Genomic DNA, 18,626 nt, shown 5'->3' with positions numbered 1-18,626 from the left:
GAGTCCATCTTCTACATCTGCTTTCATTGAGAACATATGCTAATGAGAACATGTAATAATTAAAACACTGTATATAAATTGGAATACCACCAAAAAAACCCTCCAGTTCTGCTCCTTCTTTCCTACTTTAAAATGTGTGATAGGAGTGACCTATTTTGGTCTGCCTAAATAAACTATAGCAATCACTGATTTTCAGTTTTTCCCTCTCCCAGGGCTAAGAAAAGGTTGCAGTTCCCCATAGCTTCAGACTTCACCTTGGCAGCTACTCTCAAACCACATACTAGAGATGTATGTTTTCCTCACAAAGTCAGCAGGTGTTAGCTGTGTTGGAACCTGGGCAATCGATGTTTGCTGTGTGGGTCTGCTGCAGTGTTGAAGGGAATACAAAAAGGACCAATACTCTTGGTGCATCTGCAATCACATGCAATCAGCCTTCAATGTGGCTCTCACACAATTCTCCAACTCCATCACATTCACCGTGACATTGTAGACTCCCCTGTAGAGAAGGTTATACATTACGATACTTATTTATAAAAGGCGGAACTGACTTTGCCTCTCTGTCCAGCCCTCTCTCCACCTATAGGCAGCAGAGCTCTCTGGAAGATGTGCGGGGAGAGTAAGTGATTAAACCAGGAAGAGCTGCAATTCATTAAGCTGAGCTACGGCTAAGCCTTAATGAATAGTCTCAAGGACATTACATACCCCATAATAAAAGCTATTTAACTCTATACTGTTCAAAAGTACATATGGTTTCTTTTGCTTATACTACATTAATACTTGTTTTGTTAATGTGGAAAAATATAGAATAAACTCAAACCTCTGTAATACATCTTTAAAGGAGCATCTTTGACTTGTGGTGGTTTTTACGAGAATTTAGCCACACAAGGTTTGAAAAAAACAATTTCCACTACATCTCACAGACATCTCTTCCTACTCTAAGCAGCATAGTCAGCATTGCTTTCTGGACCTGTTGCAGTATCTTTTCTAGTTGTTAAAGCTACTTTTTTTATGAGAGCACTATAAAAGACTACAAAACAGCTATAAAATGGGTCTCTGCCAAGGACTCTCCTTTTCACAGTAAAAAACAACCATTAGATTTTTTAATACAGCTGGTGCTATTTCAGGTGTTACCTGAAAAGTGCAGCTACAAAATGGAAAAGTAAAATCCCGACCTAGTTTGTTTCTAAGGATATTGCTACAGACTTCAATGGGATCATTATTTCTTCTTAGTAGTTTTTAAGGTAGGAAAGTCTTTTGATTGTAGGAATAACATATTTATCCTAACATCTTGCTTACCAGAAGAATCATGGTAGTTTGAGCTGTTCCTGATTGCTCCATCAGTTCAGCATCAGAAAGCAGGATATATTAGTTAAGCCTGGCTACACCATTACATTTAATAACTTTATTTTCTGTACTAGAACATACAAAAAGTACTGAGGTGGAAGTACACCCTTCTGTCTGCTCAATATTATTTCCATAGCCTGCAGTGATTTCTCAGTCTCTTATGAGCTAGCCTGGCACTATTGTGAGTATGTTCCATCATCAGCGTATCAGTGCATGGTACTGAAATTCACCATGTTTTGATTCTATGGTTATTTCTGCTACTTTAATTAAGTAGCAATTAAGATGAAGGATTTGTTTTTTTCACATGCAGTTTTAATATTCACTTCTGATGGGATTCTTCTTCCTTGGGAAACAAGCCATCTTACATCAATATGACTTTATTGCGTGGACAATTCTAAATCATCAGTGCTCATGTGAATTTGATCATAGATGTCCATCACTCTTTTTCCTTGCTTATATGTTGTATTGAATTTTCCAGTTTTGGTCAGCATAACGATGATCAGATTTCTGATGCTCTTTAGATTTCAATATGATGTAGGGTGGGAGAGGCAACAGAAAAGACCTCTCTTGGTTTCTTTATCCTAAGACCATTTCCTTGCCTCATGACAAATTAATTAGGAATGAAGAGATGGTAGAACTGGAAAGAACTTGGACAATGCTGAATTTTTTTCTTCTCTCGCCTTTTGATGTTATAAAGACGTTCTCAGTCTGTACTAGTGGTGCATTCTCCCTTGCTCTCACTTGTTTTTATCTACAATGACATCCAGGTCAAACTGCCAGTTCAACTCCTGTGGTCTTTCCTCGCTTTCTTATTTCTTCTCCTCAAAGGTCTCTGCTGCTCTGCTCTGCAGAATTTCTCTTCCAACACCTTTCCTCTGATGTTTGCAGTGGTATTATAATTTTTCTCCTTTGTATTTATTGAACTAGAAGATTCAGCTCACCTGGCTTGCCATATAGCATTAGTATCTAGTATAAAGCAGTTGCCAAAACTCCTGTGGTCAATGGAGAGAGATAATTACCCTCAGAGGCTGATTCATCCTGCCTGAAGATAAGGGCAGAATTAGTTTGCCTTAATGTTGGTGCTTCTACCAGTAAAGATGCCCTTGAATATCCATGTGTACCTCTGCAGTAGTATGTAATTTGTGTCAGGAACACACTTTTGAAGCAAATCTTTTGGTTGTCTCCATGCACTGTGATTTGGTTCACATTTCAGAGTACATGAACTGGATTCCTTTCAAATGAAACTAAAAAGAAAATTCATCTAGAGTTGGAGTGCACTTAATTGTATCCAACCTCTGAACCCTTGAACTCAGTCCATGAGACCAGATTGCAGTTAAAACCAGCCTGAATTCCTTCTGATCTAAACCATGTCCATATCTATTAATAAATTCACAACATCAGTAGACTGCAGAGTGAAACATTTGGTGCTGATGACCTGGCATCCACTGATACTAGATCTTTTTAGTTGCCATGGGCTTCATGCCTGTGAATGGTTCATAGTGCATTAGGTGAGCTCTTGCTGTGTATCATCTCGTTTAAATTGAAGTGTGAGAAGCTTACAAGCTGGGAGAATCTTCAGTGTGTAAGTGAAGATAACTGAGAGATTCACTTGAAAAATGACCTCCTTATCTGAGCCAAAACACTACTGTAGAGGTGTACTGATATGACATGGCAGATATGACACAGAACCTGTCAAAAACAGCGCCCTTCTGGAGTTTCAGCGAGAAGTCGCTTGGGAGATGCCATAGCACCTAATATGTCACTAAGGGCATATGGTTAGGTCTCCAGTCCCACTGGAAGATAGGCAAGATAAATTACTCTGTATAGGTGCCTCACCCTTGAATAGAGATGAATTCTACATAATTAGCTATGTAATTTCTAGACAGCTGAAATCACATGAGTTGAAACCCATTTATTATCCAAAGTTAACTGCCTAAAGGAGAGTAACCTAAACAGCAGAAATTACCATAGAAGACTTTAGGCATTTATGTATTCGCCCAAAAATCATGCATAGGCGCCCAGAGGCATCACCACTGTATTTTGGCGAGCAGTGCCCAAGGCCATCTGGGATTCACAGGACAGACACCCCCAAAGCTGTGTCCCTTAAGGACCCTGTACTGCAGGCACATCTAACACACACACACTGGCAGTGTGAAATGCAACACAAACTAGCAATCATAGCTGCTGCCATCCAAACCACAGCCAGAGGACAGCTCCCTTTTGTATCTGGCCCTCCATGTGCACAAGAAGTTTGGGTAGCACCCCATGAAGGAGGAATTGCAAAATTGCCATTTTAATGCTCTGTTTTCATGTCACTATCCCTCTAATCATAAATTACTTCAAAATAATTACTGTGTTATCTGAAAAGCTCTGCAGATCTACAAATCTTAGGCATGCAAAAAGGAGCAGTGAGCATTTGCAAAGTGAAGTGGCCTATAGTGCACTTTGTCTCATGTACTCCCCTTTGCTCAAGCTGTTATATTGAGGACCATCTTGAATGTAATGTATTCACAATAAAAACCCAAACAAATCCAAATGTGCTATCCCCAAATACACTGAAGCAGCACATTGGTAAATATCCATTTTGAAATGCCTTTCACAATAACGTGCAAATTACATATCTTGCAAGAGTCACATTTTAGAATAGGTTTGCAGTGTTTTCAAAAGATAGTAAGGCTATTACTGTCAGTAACTACTTTCTATATTCCTTTCAAAAATGTTTCAAGGGATTGTCGGAAGGCTTTGTTAGTACAAGAAACTATCTCTCAAAGTGCTTTAAACTGACAGATTATTAACACAAATCCATTATGTTCAAACATTAAGTAAAATAATATACTGTCTAGCAAATAATTATAATAGAAAGATAATACATGGTCAAATTAGGCCACAGTTCTGTTGTTTTTCCTTCCTAAAGGCGTGGATGAGTGTACAGTGAGACTTCTGGAGAGGCTCTGGTCCTGGTACCAGGTTCCAGTGGTGATAATGGGGAACTGGGGCATAAACAATCTCTGCAAAGTCTTAAAAGCAGAGCTACAAAGAAAAGCTGCAGAAGAACAGAATTGAGTCAGGGTTTCTGGGAAGTATTCTGAGCTTTCTTTCACTCTGCTTAAACAGGCTGGGTTTTTTTTGTTTTCACGTACGTTTAAAATTGTCTATAATTGGTGCCGGAGAACGCTGATTATAATAAACTATTTCTGCTGAATGCAAATACTTGGTAAAGAGGGAGGATTTGTTAACTCAGCAATAATTATTTTATTGACTTTTCACTACAATATAAAGCTACACTGCTTTACTGGGTAACTTCTTTTTAATTATTTTTCAAATTTGCAATACACTTCTGGCCTATAAGTGGTTTCTATTTCATTTAGAAGGTAACAAATTAGGATGAATTTTAAAATGTTATGCTATTCCTATGCTCCACCTGCTTGAAGCAAAACAAGAGATTCTTCCTTAGCTGCCTTCAGACTTTCCAAAATTAGGAATTTTCTAAGACAGATTCTAAGACATGCTTGGATTATTTGCCAGCACTTAGTCTTTAATCTCAGTTGTCCTAGCTTGTACTCAAGTCATCGAACTTGTGTAAGGGTGGACATTCTAAACCTGCCCTTTCGTGAGGAAGTATGATTATTGCTGAGTAATGAAACAGTGGCCAGTGGAAAATGCTGGTGGAGCCACAGCTGTATTTCTAACAGAATGCTTTTGTTGCATGACTTCACTCTCATTCAGTCAGTGACAACGGCTCCGACTGCCTGTTTGTGCCTTTATTTCACAACTACCTCCGCTATTCATCTGAAATTCATTCATAACTAATCTGTAAATTCCCAGCCCCTTTTCCTTCTGGTCTGTCTGTAAGACTTTCCAAATGGACACCCATTATTACATCTAGTGTAAGGCAGGCAGGTTATATACTGTACATTTTAGAAACTTTTTAGTACTTAAGAAGCATTAATGTGCAGTGCTCATGCAGCAGATTCGTGTTAATGTTACTTTTGCCATTGCTGTTAATTTGACTATTTTACTGTTCCACCTGTCCTCTTTCCCATAGTTAAAGTTTTCCTATGAAGGTTTCTTCTAAATTATATTTAAACCTGTTTATGACGTATATATTGATCCCCTTTAACTTTTACAGATTCTAGTCCATTTCAGAGCTGAAGAGAGAACAGCCAGAGCCCTGAGACACAGGACATCTTTCCTGAGATGTCCCTGCAGCCTGCGCTGGAACGTCCAGCAAGCTGGCACCACCGTGCTTTTGTGATTCCTCTCATTCCCAACATGTCCTATCTGTGTGGGAAAGAATCTGCCCCTCTTTTGTTTCTATGGTTGGCTAACCCCAATTCTAGTCCTTGACGGAAGATAGCTAACAGGGCCTTATTCTGAACAACAAAGGATAGTGCTAGGTGGCACCAGCAATGGCAAGAGCAGCATCTCTCCAAAACCCACACCTTGAAAGCAACACACAAGAGGCTGGAAGAGTACCCTACTAAATAAACCTCCTGCCTACAACAGAAGTAGACATATTAAAAAAACACTACGCTGTAATCCAGGGCTACTTATTTCCCTCTTTTACTGAGAACAGCACAAAAGTAGTTGTGTCTGTCTTCAATTTAGGAGTGTTTGTGTGTTGTGTACCTGGCTGCTAAGGTGACTGAAGCAATCAGCACTATGCAGCACTAAAGAAGACATTATGATACTATAAAGGTGTTAGAAGACAGGTAGGGTTGATTCTTCCTTCTTTCAAACAGAGTTTGTCTTCAGAACAGGAAAAGATTTTTTACCCACTGGAGCACCTGTGTAGAAGCATTTAAAGTCCTGTTGCAAGAGAGGTAGTACGCATGTTTAGTACAGATAATAAAGCGGAGCGGCAGGGCAAGGGAGCAGGCAGAGCGGTGGGTAAGGAGGAGGGAGGGGGTTTTCAAAAGGTACTTTTTTTCTTCAGTTATTTCTTATGGATAAAAGTTCTTGTGGATGAGTTTTGCTTTCACTAAGTAGATGGGTTTGAGAGACAGTAACTTGAACATGAGAATGAATGCTATAAGAGCTGATATAGAGGAGAAACCCTCTTCATCTTTTGAAATTTCACTGTAGACTGAAGGATCACTCTTCTGTTGGAAAAGCTGTTGACTTCTAAATTTGTTTATGGTTTTGTTTCGAATGGCCACAGTGCACAAAACTGGCAGACATCAGTTCTGGGTTTATGGAAGACACATTTTTACTAAAGGGAAGCATAACCATTTGCTTGTTGTTGTTCTCAGTTTCAGCAAAAGCCATGGAAGCTGTAATTCAACTAATTCACATTTTTAAACAGTAATACTGAATTTGGCCTATTTTCAGCTTGGCATCTATCTTTGCAGATGCGTGACAACTCATTTCTCAAGCAGATTCTAGAAGTGTCATAGTTTTTTTCAGGGCTGGTGAATTGATCTGGTCTGATGTTGTCTGGTATTGCGAGGAAAACACTGACCAGATAACTTGCAACAGTGCTGGCTTCCAGTGCTGGCTTTGCCACTGGCTTGTTTGGTGTTTGTGGACAGTGGCTTGATAACTCTCTGACTCCATGTTACCACCTTAAAAATATGGATGATGATTTTTGTTTCCTTTCTAAAATTATTTGAGATGCACTTTCTACTACAGCAAACATTACTATTAGTAGTCATACATATATCGCTCCTTTAAAGCCATCAGAAACTGTGAATCTGACCCAGTACCTGCAACCAGTGAGGGTCCCTAAAATCATTCTGAATTAGTAGCTGAGAGACAGTGGCTGTTGTGCAGACATGCCCACGGTCCAGAGACGTGATGGCAGCTCGCACAGGTACATCCAAGCTCACCCTGAGCTCTGGCACTGCTAAGGGGGAACCCATGGTAGTGTGAAGCTCAGTGTGTGCTGCTGGATACACCCAAGTAGCTCAGTAGATGCCGGGGTGATGAGCCCCCGCTGAGCTCCATGCTGCTGCAGTGACATGGTTGCCAGTATCTCGCCTGGTTAATTTAAAGCTAGCTCAAGTATGTCTGCGCAAGCTGCAGTTAGGCTGTGACTGCGGTATAAAAATAAACCCTACAGGAGACCACAAGCAGCCAGAGCTTCAGAGAAAGCCTCTTAGTTACATTTGCAATCAAGCACGAGCTGCTGGCATCATTTCAAATTTACCCTACCTTTGACTTATCATTCTCCATACTCTGCAAATATAGCCTTTTTCTCAAAATAGGGGAAGGTTTTGTTTATCCTCTTCACCTGTCGTGAATGATGTTCTAGACTAGGGCATGCTTAAAATAGGAATTTGAATGCCTTGATTTTCATTTTAGTTGCCACTTTATCCATACGTAACTCTTATCTGCCTTTTTCCTCATCCAAAATGTGGAGGAAGCTTTAATATTATGACAATAATAACGAGAAGTAGGTAGTAGGGAAGTAGGTAGTATCACTCAGTTTTTAAAGAGAGAGAGAAATCGAGGCAAAGTTATCTGCCATGGACTAAACAGGGAGTTGAGGTGGGAGAAGGAATTGGTTCTATATGTTTATTTTTCCTGAGGTGAAGCAGTGGTGTTTGGACCACATGGTCCGTATCAGTTAATCAGTAACTCACTAATTACCAATTGCATCCTAATCCATTGTGTGCCAGGTCCCCTGTTTTTGTACACCTTATACTAATGTTTATAAGAGAAGTCTTAAGTACACGTTAAGGTGACATAGCAAATTAATAATAAACTAAACAATTCAATATCATATAAATTGTAAGGAACAAGCATCCTCCTAGGATGTAACAAATAAATAAAACGTGTTAGAAGTGACTCTGAATGATGATATTGTAGGCAAGGCATCTCAAAACATAAAGGAGTAATGATCATATCCTTTTCTGTTTTATAGTCTTCCTTTCTTAATATATTTAAAGAATTTTGCTCCAAATTCAAATGCTTATGGGAAAAGTATACATTGAAAAGATGTCATTAGCTCTCCTAAGTATCAATTCATTTGACAAAATATTCTCCCAGAAAACACTTTGTGCCAGTTCAACGCTATTTCATGGCTGATTCCTTAAAGATCTATTCTGAGTGTAGAAAGGAGCCACATGATTCATTCAGCTTGTGCATATCTATTTTATCTCGATAGAAAGATTATATATGGAGAGGTAAAGGCTTGTTAAACAAAGTATCATTAATCACTCTGTCCAGAGATGTAGACTTTGCAGGAGCATGCTGTAATTTGCATCACTTTTGCTATGCCTAGCCAGTACTGCTGGTGAGAAACAACAAACCTGTATTTATGAAAAGGACAGATTTAAGATGAAAATAATTCTATCCAAAAACTGCGAGAATGCTACAGAATCCTGTCGCCTGCACTCGTTCAACGGGAGAACACTGTATTTGTAATAAATTCCTTTTGCTCTGGATGAGTTCTGCATTTTCAATGAGGTTAACTTGGCAACATTCTAGTTGATTTTAATAAAAATAGCTGCTTTGAGGACAGGGAGCTGAGGTTGCCAAATTTACAGCTGCCTTGCACAATTACTCTTACACCTCCTTCAGGGCTACTTAGAACCAGTAAGCAAATTAAGTGTATCGATTGCAATTTTGTTGGACTAACCCTTTTTTCTTAAGGAATAAACTTGATTCCTTTCAGTATGTGTCTGCTCAGAGTGATCTCTTTTCTTTTCAGCCATAACACAAAGACAACATCATGGCTGGATCCACGACTTGCGAAAAAGGCTAAACCTCCAGAAGAGTGCAAAGAAAATGGTAGGTTATTAAGTTTTCCTTGCTGCTCAGAGGGGATTTGCCTTTGTGTGTGTGCGTGTCTCTCTCGGTTCTTTCAAAATCAGGCATTTGGGGAAGGATGAAAGGTGTTTAATTGCTGCTTTGGTTAGAAGCCATAAGTGATACCAGTTCTCAGTGTGCCATGTGTTTCTGCTTTTTATTCCCCTTTCTGATGCTATCCAAAGCTGAGGATCACAAGTGTGTTTTCTGCCTGTTGTGTGTGTGACTCCGGGACTGACCCTCTCCCTCATCTCCTACAGAGAACTTTGGTCTGCAGAACAGAATCCCTTTTCAGATTCTGAGCTTTTAATCTACAGGCGATTCAATGCATAAGGGAAACTAACAGCACCGTGGGAATATGAATATTGTTTGATTTGTATTTAAAGGTACAGTGCTATGCTATTTAGTAGCCAATTTACACAAAATAGTGTCTGATAAAACTGGATTTGGGTGGGAGGAAAGAGATCAGTGTCTGTCAGAGTTCAAGACTGGATTTGGGGGGTACTGCATTGTTAATGGTTTAAAATTTTAAATCATAAATGCTGTTGAGGATGCTTAAAGGAGCTGTAGCTGTTGTGCAGGAGAGATGACTATATTGACAGATTCAGAGATATGAAATAATATAGATCTTATCGAACTAGCTTATATACATTTAGTATAATTTCTATTTTCTCTGGTAAAGTCTCAGTTGTCAAAATCATTTAACAAAGCCGAAGTAAAAATGTATTATAATAGATCTTTTTCTGTGGAGGGTTTTTTCATTGTTTTTCAGTTCAGTGTCAGTTCAATTAGCCAGTTAAGAAGTCATGATTTCTAAAGACTGCTACTTATTTTATTATTGTGAGATACAGAGGATTAAATGCATGCATGCTATGTGCTTTAATTAAAAGCATTCCTAAATATTTTAAATGTGTTAATGGATTTTCATATACTGCATCTCATTTATTTTAAATTTTCCAAAACACATTAATTCAGTTAATGGAAATACTGTTAACAGGAATAAAACTCAGTGCCGTTTTGGGCTGATAAAGAGGTCACCGAGGAGTTGCTGGCTGTATGAAATGCAGGGTCACTGGGTTGGTAAAGAATGTTCATGGTTTTTTTTGTGAATGACTTCATTTTGAAAGATTGTTATGTTCCAAAAATCCCTTCATTATTTCAGCAGTAATTCTGACGTTCTCTTCTGACATCAGAAATTGCATGTTTGAATGATTTTGTGATGCTTATTCTAGCACTGGCAACTCTAGCTCTCAGAGTAAATTCTACAGTGAATACCACAGGACTGTTACTGAAACAAAACAAGGGCACATGAGTTTTGCATTATAAATCTCTCACATCCCTTATATGAAGCTATATCTTTGCCTGCTGCTTAAGGAATACCAGGGGAAAAAGCAGAAGAAAAAATCCACCAATATCTAAGGAGTAACATATCACAGAGTTACTTGGAGTAAATGCGTGTTGCCTTTTTTTCTGTTAACTCTTGTATACCGACATCACCAAAAAAAATGAAATATATTAAAAAAAAAAAAAGCCAAAGTATCTGAAACTGTAAAAAATGAAGATCAGTGCATTAAAGAAACAGCATTATTTTGTAGTCATTTGACTACCAGATTATTGAATTACTATAGTATGCTGGGTCATATTGTTCTTTTAGGAGTTTCCCATCTCATTAATACAAAGTACCTGAAGTGTAGCTTAAAATACTACAGGGAGAGATCTTCTATTCTTACAGAGATTTTTCTTGCAACATCCTCTCTTTTCCTAAGGTTCTTCAGTTGTTCAAAATTGTGGCTTGGTTTTGGTTTTTTTGGTTGTTGTTTTCTTTTTGTTTGGCTGGTTTTTTAATCCAATACCTGCAGAAGAAAAGGTTCTTAAAAATCACTGATATGCCTTGCCATTGAGGGACTTTGTTATAGGACATGAGGATTTGGAATTTTTGTTTAATGTCAGAACAAGGATTAATTTCACATGCTTTTCAGCTATGGCTTGATAGATGGTCTTTTTAATACCAAACATCTTTTCTGTTACACTTTATGATTTATTCTGGCACATGTCACTCAGGGATACAAAATTTTAGAAAGATATCAATGTTTAGATAGGAAATGATACTTACCTTGCTTCTTTATCGCTATCTGCATAACTTGTGTTTGTCATTGAGATTCATTTTGTCACATCTGAGATACCTTATGATGTCCTTATCACCTATCAGATTCTGCTATCAGGTTTTCGTTCTGAACAGCCCAACTTTTGTGTTCTCCTTTCAGTGCAAATCCTGCCAAATCCTCCTTCTTCATTCTGCCACCATCACGCAGTTTCCACACCAGACAAGGTCCAAGCAGTGTACAATATTTTAGTCCTGATGTTCTGGGCTAGTGATATCGAGGCCCCTCTGCTCCAGGCATCCCTTCTCTTCCACTTTCAGCTCTTCATACTCCTTTGCCAAATATGATTTCTTCATTTTCTCTGGCTTCTGTGTCTGCAAATCCCAGTGCTTGCTCATTTCTCTTTGCAAAATTCAAACCAATCTTCCAGCAAAACCCTCCTCTTGGAAAAAATTTCACATGCCTTTGCCAAGAGATTGACAAGCTCTATGAAGTCAAGCTTTTGTTACCTCTGTGCTGTGGACTCTTTCTGTTTTCCTTTAATGACATCCAGTGCTCTAAAACCCTTTGTAGGTCAGGAGGTTTTAAGGGCTGATCTTTAGTTCTGTCTCTGTCATGGAAATTCTGTGTGAGATTCTGTAAATTACTTTGACTTTTGCTCTGTCAGATATACTTAGGTGGTAGGTCTTTGAAGCAAGGATGCCTTTTACTGTCTGTTTGTATGGTGGCTATCTGAGTTTCATAATAGAAATAGGTAGAATTAGCTGGCAATTTTTCAATAAGAACTAGAATTTTTCGTGCATTTCTGATTTCCTCCAGAAAATTTCAACTTCATTAAAATTAATTGTGTTTTGTCTCTTGAAAATATGGATTAATGTTTGGGTTTTCTGAATTGGATTACTTCTCTTAAATTATTATGAAGAGAAAAAATATGTATATAATCAGTTAACCAATTTTTGTCCATGGAGTACTATAGAAGTTATATTTCTGCCCCCTTTTTTTCTGAGCTAGATTTCCTGGTTGCTACATTTTCTGTAAAGTCACATTACATAGCAGACACACAGGATTTGCATGATTACAGGCATATTCTGTGAGTGGTCTAGTCACAGAGTCCATTCTTGGGGAGAGAATGAAAAAGAATTACAAGTCCCATGAGGCAGTAAAAAATGTTTAATATTGAAAGGCAGTTCAGCCTTAATTACAGTAATAGCTCAGGTATTAGAAAGTTCACTTTTTGTTAAACTTTCCATATTGGAGAAAAATAAAACATTTACTTCTTTATCCAATTTGGGGATTAAACAGCTGTTGAAATTTCCTGGGATCAGATTTGTCAAATTTCATTGATTTCATTACTACAAATTTCACTTACTTACTAATCCATCCCAATCAGCAGTCTCTATCACTCCCTTTCTTTTTATGTCAACCTCCTTTTTCCTATCTCTTAGTTTTCAAATACAAGGGGGCTTAAGACTATAAATAAAGCTTTGGTTTCACCTAGCATTAATCTGTCATCTGCCTTTCCATCTCCTCCACACCCACCAACTTGGCTGCAAAATAGAGATGTCTATTTAGGGTGAGATAAGTTGCCTTTAAACCTCATTGACTGTGAATATCAGATCTATTTTGACAATTAGAGGGCACAGATATCTGGTTCACATGTAAACACAGAGACTGCTACATTTAGATGTCCTCATCTTGAATGGAACTCCACCCTCCTGCATGTTTTGCCGGATTATCTTTTCCCCCATTCCTGTAGTCACAGGTGATAGCTTTTGGTGAGCTTGCTGGCACACACAGCTTCCACACTTTTCTTCAGGCCAGCTCCCATTGAACATCTCCCATCTTGAGTCCTCCAAGAAAATTCCCTTTTGCTAACACAAGAAAATTCACATTTGCTAACACAAGAAAATTCCCTTTTGCTAACAGCAGTACTTTCCACCTCCATATATCCTTGCTCTACCACTTCATGGCATATAGGACTTTTCCCTTTTCCTTTTTACCCAGACAGCAGAGCTCTTCCTCAGGGCCTTGCATGTCACATGCAGTGTGCACATGCAGTCACAAATTCAAGAATTGAGCTCCCTTTCCTTATTTGAGAACACGGTCGTGATCTTGACCAGTCATCTCTACACATTTCAGAATTTCTCAAAACAAAACAAAACAAAAACCAAAAAACCTGTAAATGTATTGCTATAAATTAATTTTTAAACATATATAATCATACATTTGATATGATTCTTGCCAAAAAAACAAACGAACGAAACAGAAGGCAGATGTTAAATTCAGAATCGTAAGGATAATTGTTGATTAGGCTATCTGTAATCTTAAGGGAATAACTGTCTCAAGAAACCAATAATCTTTCACATGAGTAAATAAGCCCCCTTTTCCTTACTTTTTTCTGAAACTTCATTTAGTGCATTTTTAGCTGGACACTTCTCTTGTGAGAAACAGGATCACCTTTGTTCGCTGCATGTTCAGTTTGGAAACTTTTTTAGATGTTGCTGAGAGTTAAGAAAAAATGTTTTCAAACCATTTTGCATTATATGAGTCCCTTAATGCTGAAAAATGCTTCTTTCTCAAAACTTCACCATTTAACATACAGTCTCCCTTCACGTTCCTGCTCAAAGCTACTGCTTCACCATTTTTACATGCCCTGTACTAATCCTGAAATCACCGAAGCCACGCAATTAGTCTGCAATCTTGACTATTTTTCTTGTTTCCAGCAGGTATTCTTCCTCCCTACTTCTGGTAAAAGTTAAACTCAGTCTTCCAGTGAGGGAGGAAAGTTTATATGGGCACCTCTGTTGTTATATTTGCACATATGTAAGCAGGAATTCCAAACAAATGTTTTCTCAAATTTCACCAAACTTTGTTAAAATTAACAGTTTTTCATAGCATCATTGCTCTGACCATTAGCATGAAAGAAATAAAATCTAGGACTGTCATTTCCATCTTGCTTACATTTGATATATTTTAAATTTCTTGTTAAGAGTTCAAACCACATAATGAACCATTACATAATGCATTTTGACTTCAGCTGCCAGCAAATAAATCCTATACAGAGAGATCATGTGGATTTAGGAGGTATTATTATTATTAGGCATAAAATTCAATCTACTCTACTGCTTCAAAAAAGATTTTAAGTTCGTTGTTCTTTGCTAATTTGTTTCTTTGAGATGATTGTTTATACAGAATAAAAAGAAATAATGAAAAGAAAGAATAAATAATTGGCATTAATCATTAATCTCCATAATACACATTTCATTATGAGCATCCTAAAAATCTGTTTGTGTTTGAAACTTTGTTATATTTATAAAATTTTTTTCTTTTCCCTTGTAAAGATTTTGCAAATGAACGTATGAGTAAGAAATGGTCTCAAAACTGAAGCATTTGGTTTCTTTTTTTATTCCATACTGAATACCTATCAATATTTTTTCATCAAAAACAGCGATGTGACTCAGACTGCTTTATGACACAAGCGTTTTTTTCAGTACTTTTAGCCAAACTTTTTTTCTTATTTGCACAGAATTTTTCAGCATTTCTGTCACGATCAGACTATAGAATGCCTGTCTCTGGTGTACACCTCCTTCCTTTTAGTAAGTGCAAGCTGCTCTATAGTTAAACATATGTACAACTTCTATGCCACATTGCAGGTTAAAGTAAATCACAAACCTAATAAGAAATAATTTGTCATTGTTTATTTGCTTCTTCGCTGTGCTGTAGTAAGACATATCGTCTCTTCATATGTTTTGTAGATGCATTTGGGCATAGGCCTGCTGGTTTTATGGGTAAATCATTACTTCTTGATTCCCTTAGACATACGGAAACCAAGTACTGAACTTTGATCTTGTACGGATACCATGTATGTGTGGCAATGTGTATTAGTGACAACTTGTAACAGATGAATAGTTATCTACAAGTAGGTTTTCATCTGACTAAAGTAATAGTAGAGTAGTAAAGTTTGAAACCAAATCTTTCAGCGTTGTAGAGTATGAAGGGGTGTGGGAGTGTTTTGACTGATTAGGATGAATCCATATCAGAGACTCAGATGTGAAACTTGGACACAGCAGTGCTGTACATGGTTAAAGGAGGACATGGAATGAGAAGGAAGTGCCCTACACTGTTGAGTGAACAAAGCGTTAGCAGGACATTCTTGCAGCTTCAGAACTGTTTCTGTTGAATGGATGGATCCCAGTATGAACTGGGAGAGAAGCCTAGCCTTTGGGTTTTGTCTACTGCTGTGTGACCCTGAGCATTGTGTCTCTCAAGATGATATTCTGCTCATTGCTTCCTACAATTTTTTTCTCTCAGTGGCTTGTAAAAGGCGCTTTTTTTCTTTTTTAAGTTGTCTCTGCAAACCAGATTAGCTTGTGCAGGCCAGACAAGTACCTGCTGAGCTCAGGGTACACAATAATCAGATGCAGGGGCAATGTATTTATCTTTGACATAGCTGTGTCTCAACTAAACTTAGTTGAAAACTAGGAATAGATTCAGACTTTAACAGAGGGAAATGGTGAATGGACAAGCAGTATAAACCCCATCATTTCCACGGGGAACAAAAGTAGAAAGAGAGATCATTTTCAGGAAAGGAGTTTTTTTCTTGATCAAAACAAGAACTCCTATAGCTTACACATATCGTGATTGATATCTAATGCTGAGTGCTAGTTACATTATGTATTAAATGGTACCACTTGTTCCACTATAGTTAAGTGTCTACCAGCATTACTATTGTAAACTTTGTTTCCAGGTGATTATGTTGGAAAAATGTTGAGGAGAGTCTCTTTTTTAGATTTCTTACCAGCATAGCTTAATTATTTTCCTCAAATGCTGGAATGTTGTTGATTACTAAATAGATCACCATATAAAATAATGCTTTTATATAGAATAAGACATGGCTATATATAAAGAGACCTTTGCTTATTTTATTAGCAGTTCATATATGCATTTTTTCAGGAAAACTGTCTTGGATAATTTTAGCTTAATGTTAATTTATAACATATGAGTAAGCCACAGATAAATAAAGGCCACAGAAGTATCTATCTCTAATACAGTTTTCAGTCCATGGCAGCCATGCAATTCTATTTATTATTTCTGTTGGCCTCAATTAAAAAAAACCTGCTGCCAACCACATTGGAAAAACTTCCTGTCTACCTGTTCATCTCACATTAAATTTCAGAAATATTTAAAGTGAGCTTAACTCTTTTTCACTGAATCCATTTGGACTGTGGAGTCTAAATGCTAGTTAATATTTTCTATGAAAAATATAGAACTATTATGTCTCAATATGGAATGCTGAGCAATTTCAAATAGGAGAGGAAGCATAGTATACGATTATGATGGTTTGGATACGGCTGAGGAGGTGCTAAGAAAACCCCATCATAGCTGATGTGGGCACCTGATGGGTACCTGCTGCACCATCTGATATGTGGTCAGTCAGCGTCCAAAATGGAATCCATGTCCCCATGTTGCAAATTTATTTGTGGGTAGGGAACCGAGTACAAACAACAAGCCAGAAAGACTGCAAAGTGAAGAGGGAGATAGGTGAAGACAGAAAAGAGGAAAGGTTAATCACAAGCTTGAATCTTGAATCTTGATCCTCTCCAGAGCTTAGCAAAATATTCAAGGTTCTGAAGTATCACATCCATCTAAGAGCCAGAGTCTGGCCTCCTCTGCATCCTGTCTTGGCGATAGGGCTTATATATGTTTGTACTTAAAACAAAAACAAAACACCAAGAAAAACCCAAATGTGTTGGGACTTATTTATTTTATTTTAAAACACAGCAACGTTCTCTCTTACAGCCTGGAAAAGATACTGTCCTGCAACTGAGAAAAACATGTTGAGTAAGCTCTTCTGCCAGGTGAAGTGCAGAATATAGTGTCAGATTAATCAATCCAGAGATAAAATATGAGAGCAACATAGAGCATTACATTGTCCCTAGACATTTTAAAGTGCCTCCCCTGGGATGGTTTGAATTGCTGTGCCAAGGACTGTTGTGAGTTTTTTCCCAAGGGCAAGTAAGCAATGCTTACAGAGTTCAGCTGAGAGTGCCAGGCACGCATGAGTAATTTTGCTGCAAACTTTTGATACTGCTCCGCAAACGCTTTTCAATTCACACATCAAAACCCTCCCTGTTCTAGGCCTGAGTCACTTCTGAGTAGGGACTGCCCATCACGCACTTCTGCCTGGTGGCTTTGTGATATGAACAAATGACTAGGAATTAGGAACTGGATTGACAGACTACCAAATTCATTTTTAGTTTTGACTCAGATCCAGGTGTTTCCAGATGATAAGAATACTGCACCTTTAAACTACAGCGTTTTTACTTAGAACTCACTTTTGCAGATTATTAACCTCATTTTTAAGTAGTGTTTAATGCCACCAGTTTTGTAATGGAGCTGGCATTACTTGTAATAATATTGATCGCAATTATTTTTTTCTGTCATTTAAGTACATATTGGATGTGCTTTTCTAAGCTCGTATTTTCAGTTTTGGACTAATTAAAGAACAAAATCTCTTGAACTGTCATGACCTTTGGAAGGTCACTGTTTGCTGGCAACACCATCTGGGCATTAATTGACAAAAAAACCCTTCGATGCCAAAGTCACAGAAAGGGGGCACCTCATTAGTGTTTCTTCCTGTGAGTTCAGAAGACATTTCTCTGGACAACCTGGCTGCAGTGACACAGCTTGTAAGAGTAATTCTTCTTCATCCTTGGATAAGATTTAGGAAAAAATAGCTGTCCACATGTACATACCTTGGCTGCCTATGTCTTGAGGCCAGCCCTGGGCAACCTGCTGATATCTCCCTGGGGGAACTCTTGGGTACAGGGGGCATTTCCTTGGAGCATACTTGTCAGCGTGACAGATAAATCTTTTAAGCTGTAATGGACTATTAAGTATTATTTTGCTTTCAGAACCATTACAGTTTCTCACAGTCTCAGACATACAAATCCCTGTAGAGTAATAACCTTAAATAGAGTTGGTAATTGCAAGGACAAGAATGAATAAAAATCTAGAAAAAAAAAGTGTGTTTTCCTTGATTGTTCACCTAGCACTTGGCTGTCTTGCACTCCCTGCTCTCACTGCTCACCCAGGTTGCGTTTAAATGGGGAGATGCCCAGGACTCGCCAGCATCCTCTGTCTGCTGACACAGTGCATGGGCTGCGAGGATCCCTGTCTGTACAGGCACTGTCAGCTTGATAGCAACTCTTCCAGTGACCCCAGGATATTAAAGGTTGCTAAATGCAGGCTTAACTCCCCCCATGGTCCTTGATGAGGAAAATCACAGGCTTTTATTCTAATTAGTTCATCATGTTAAGCAAACAGATCGCTTAAGTTTCAGTGCTTTATGAAAGGGGCTCATGCAAACACACCTTTCATGTGGCTGTGAAACTTATTTGCTTGTAAAATGCTTTGAGATTCTCAGCT

General features: G+C 38.1%; 1 protein-coding gene across 23 annotated transcripts in view; it reads left to right on the top strand.

Moving 5' to 3' along the window:
• MAGI2 (membrane associated guanylate kinase, WW and PDZ domain containing 2) overlaps positions 1 to 18,626 on the top strand; it is a 745,411-nt gene that overhangs the window by 508,725 nt on the left and 218,060 nt on the right. For all 23 annotated transcript variants that reach the window (XM_071803473.1, XM_071803465.1, XM_071803462.1 and 20 more), the window contains one exon: positions 8,999 to 9,078. In XM_071803473.1, coding sequence (XP_071659574.1) covers positions 8,999 to 9,078 — 80 coding nt within the window. The remainder of the gene's footprint in view (positions 1 to 8,998; positions 9,079 to 18,626) is intronic.

The sequence above is a fragment of the Patagioenas fasciata genome, chromosome 1 (genome assembly GCF_037038585.1).
Source record: "Patagioenas fasciata isolate bPatFas1 chromosome 1, bPatFas1.hap1, whole genome shotgun sequence".
Taxonomy (NCBI): domain Eukaryota; kingdom Metazoa; phylum Chordata; class Aves; order Columbiformes; family Columbidae; genus Patagioenas; species Patagioenas fasciata.
The sequence above is the reverse complement of the archived record's forward strand: the minus strand, read 5'-3'. Positions and strand labels throughout refer to the sequence as shown.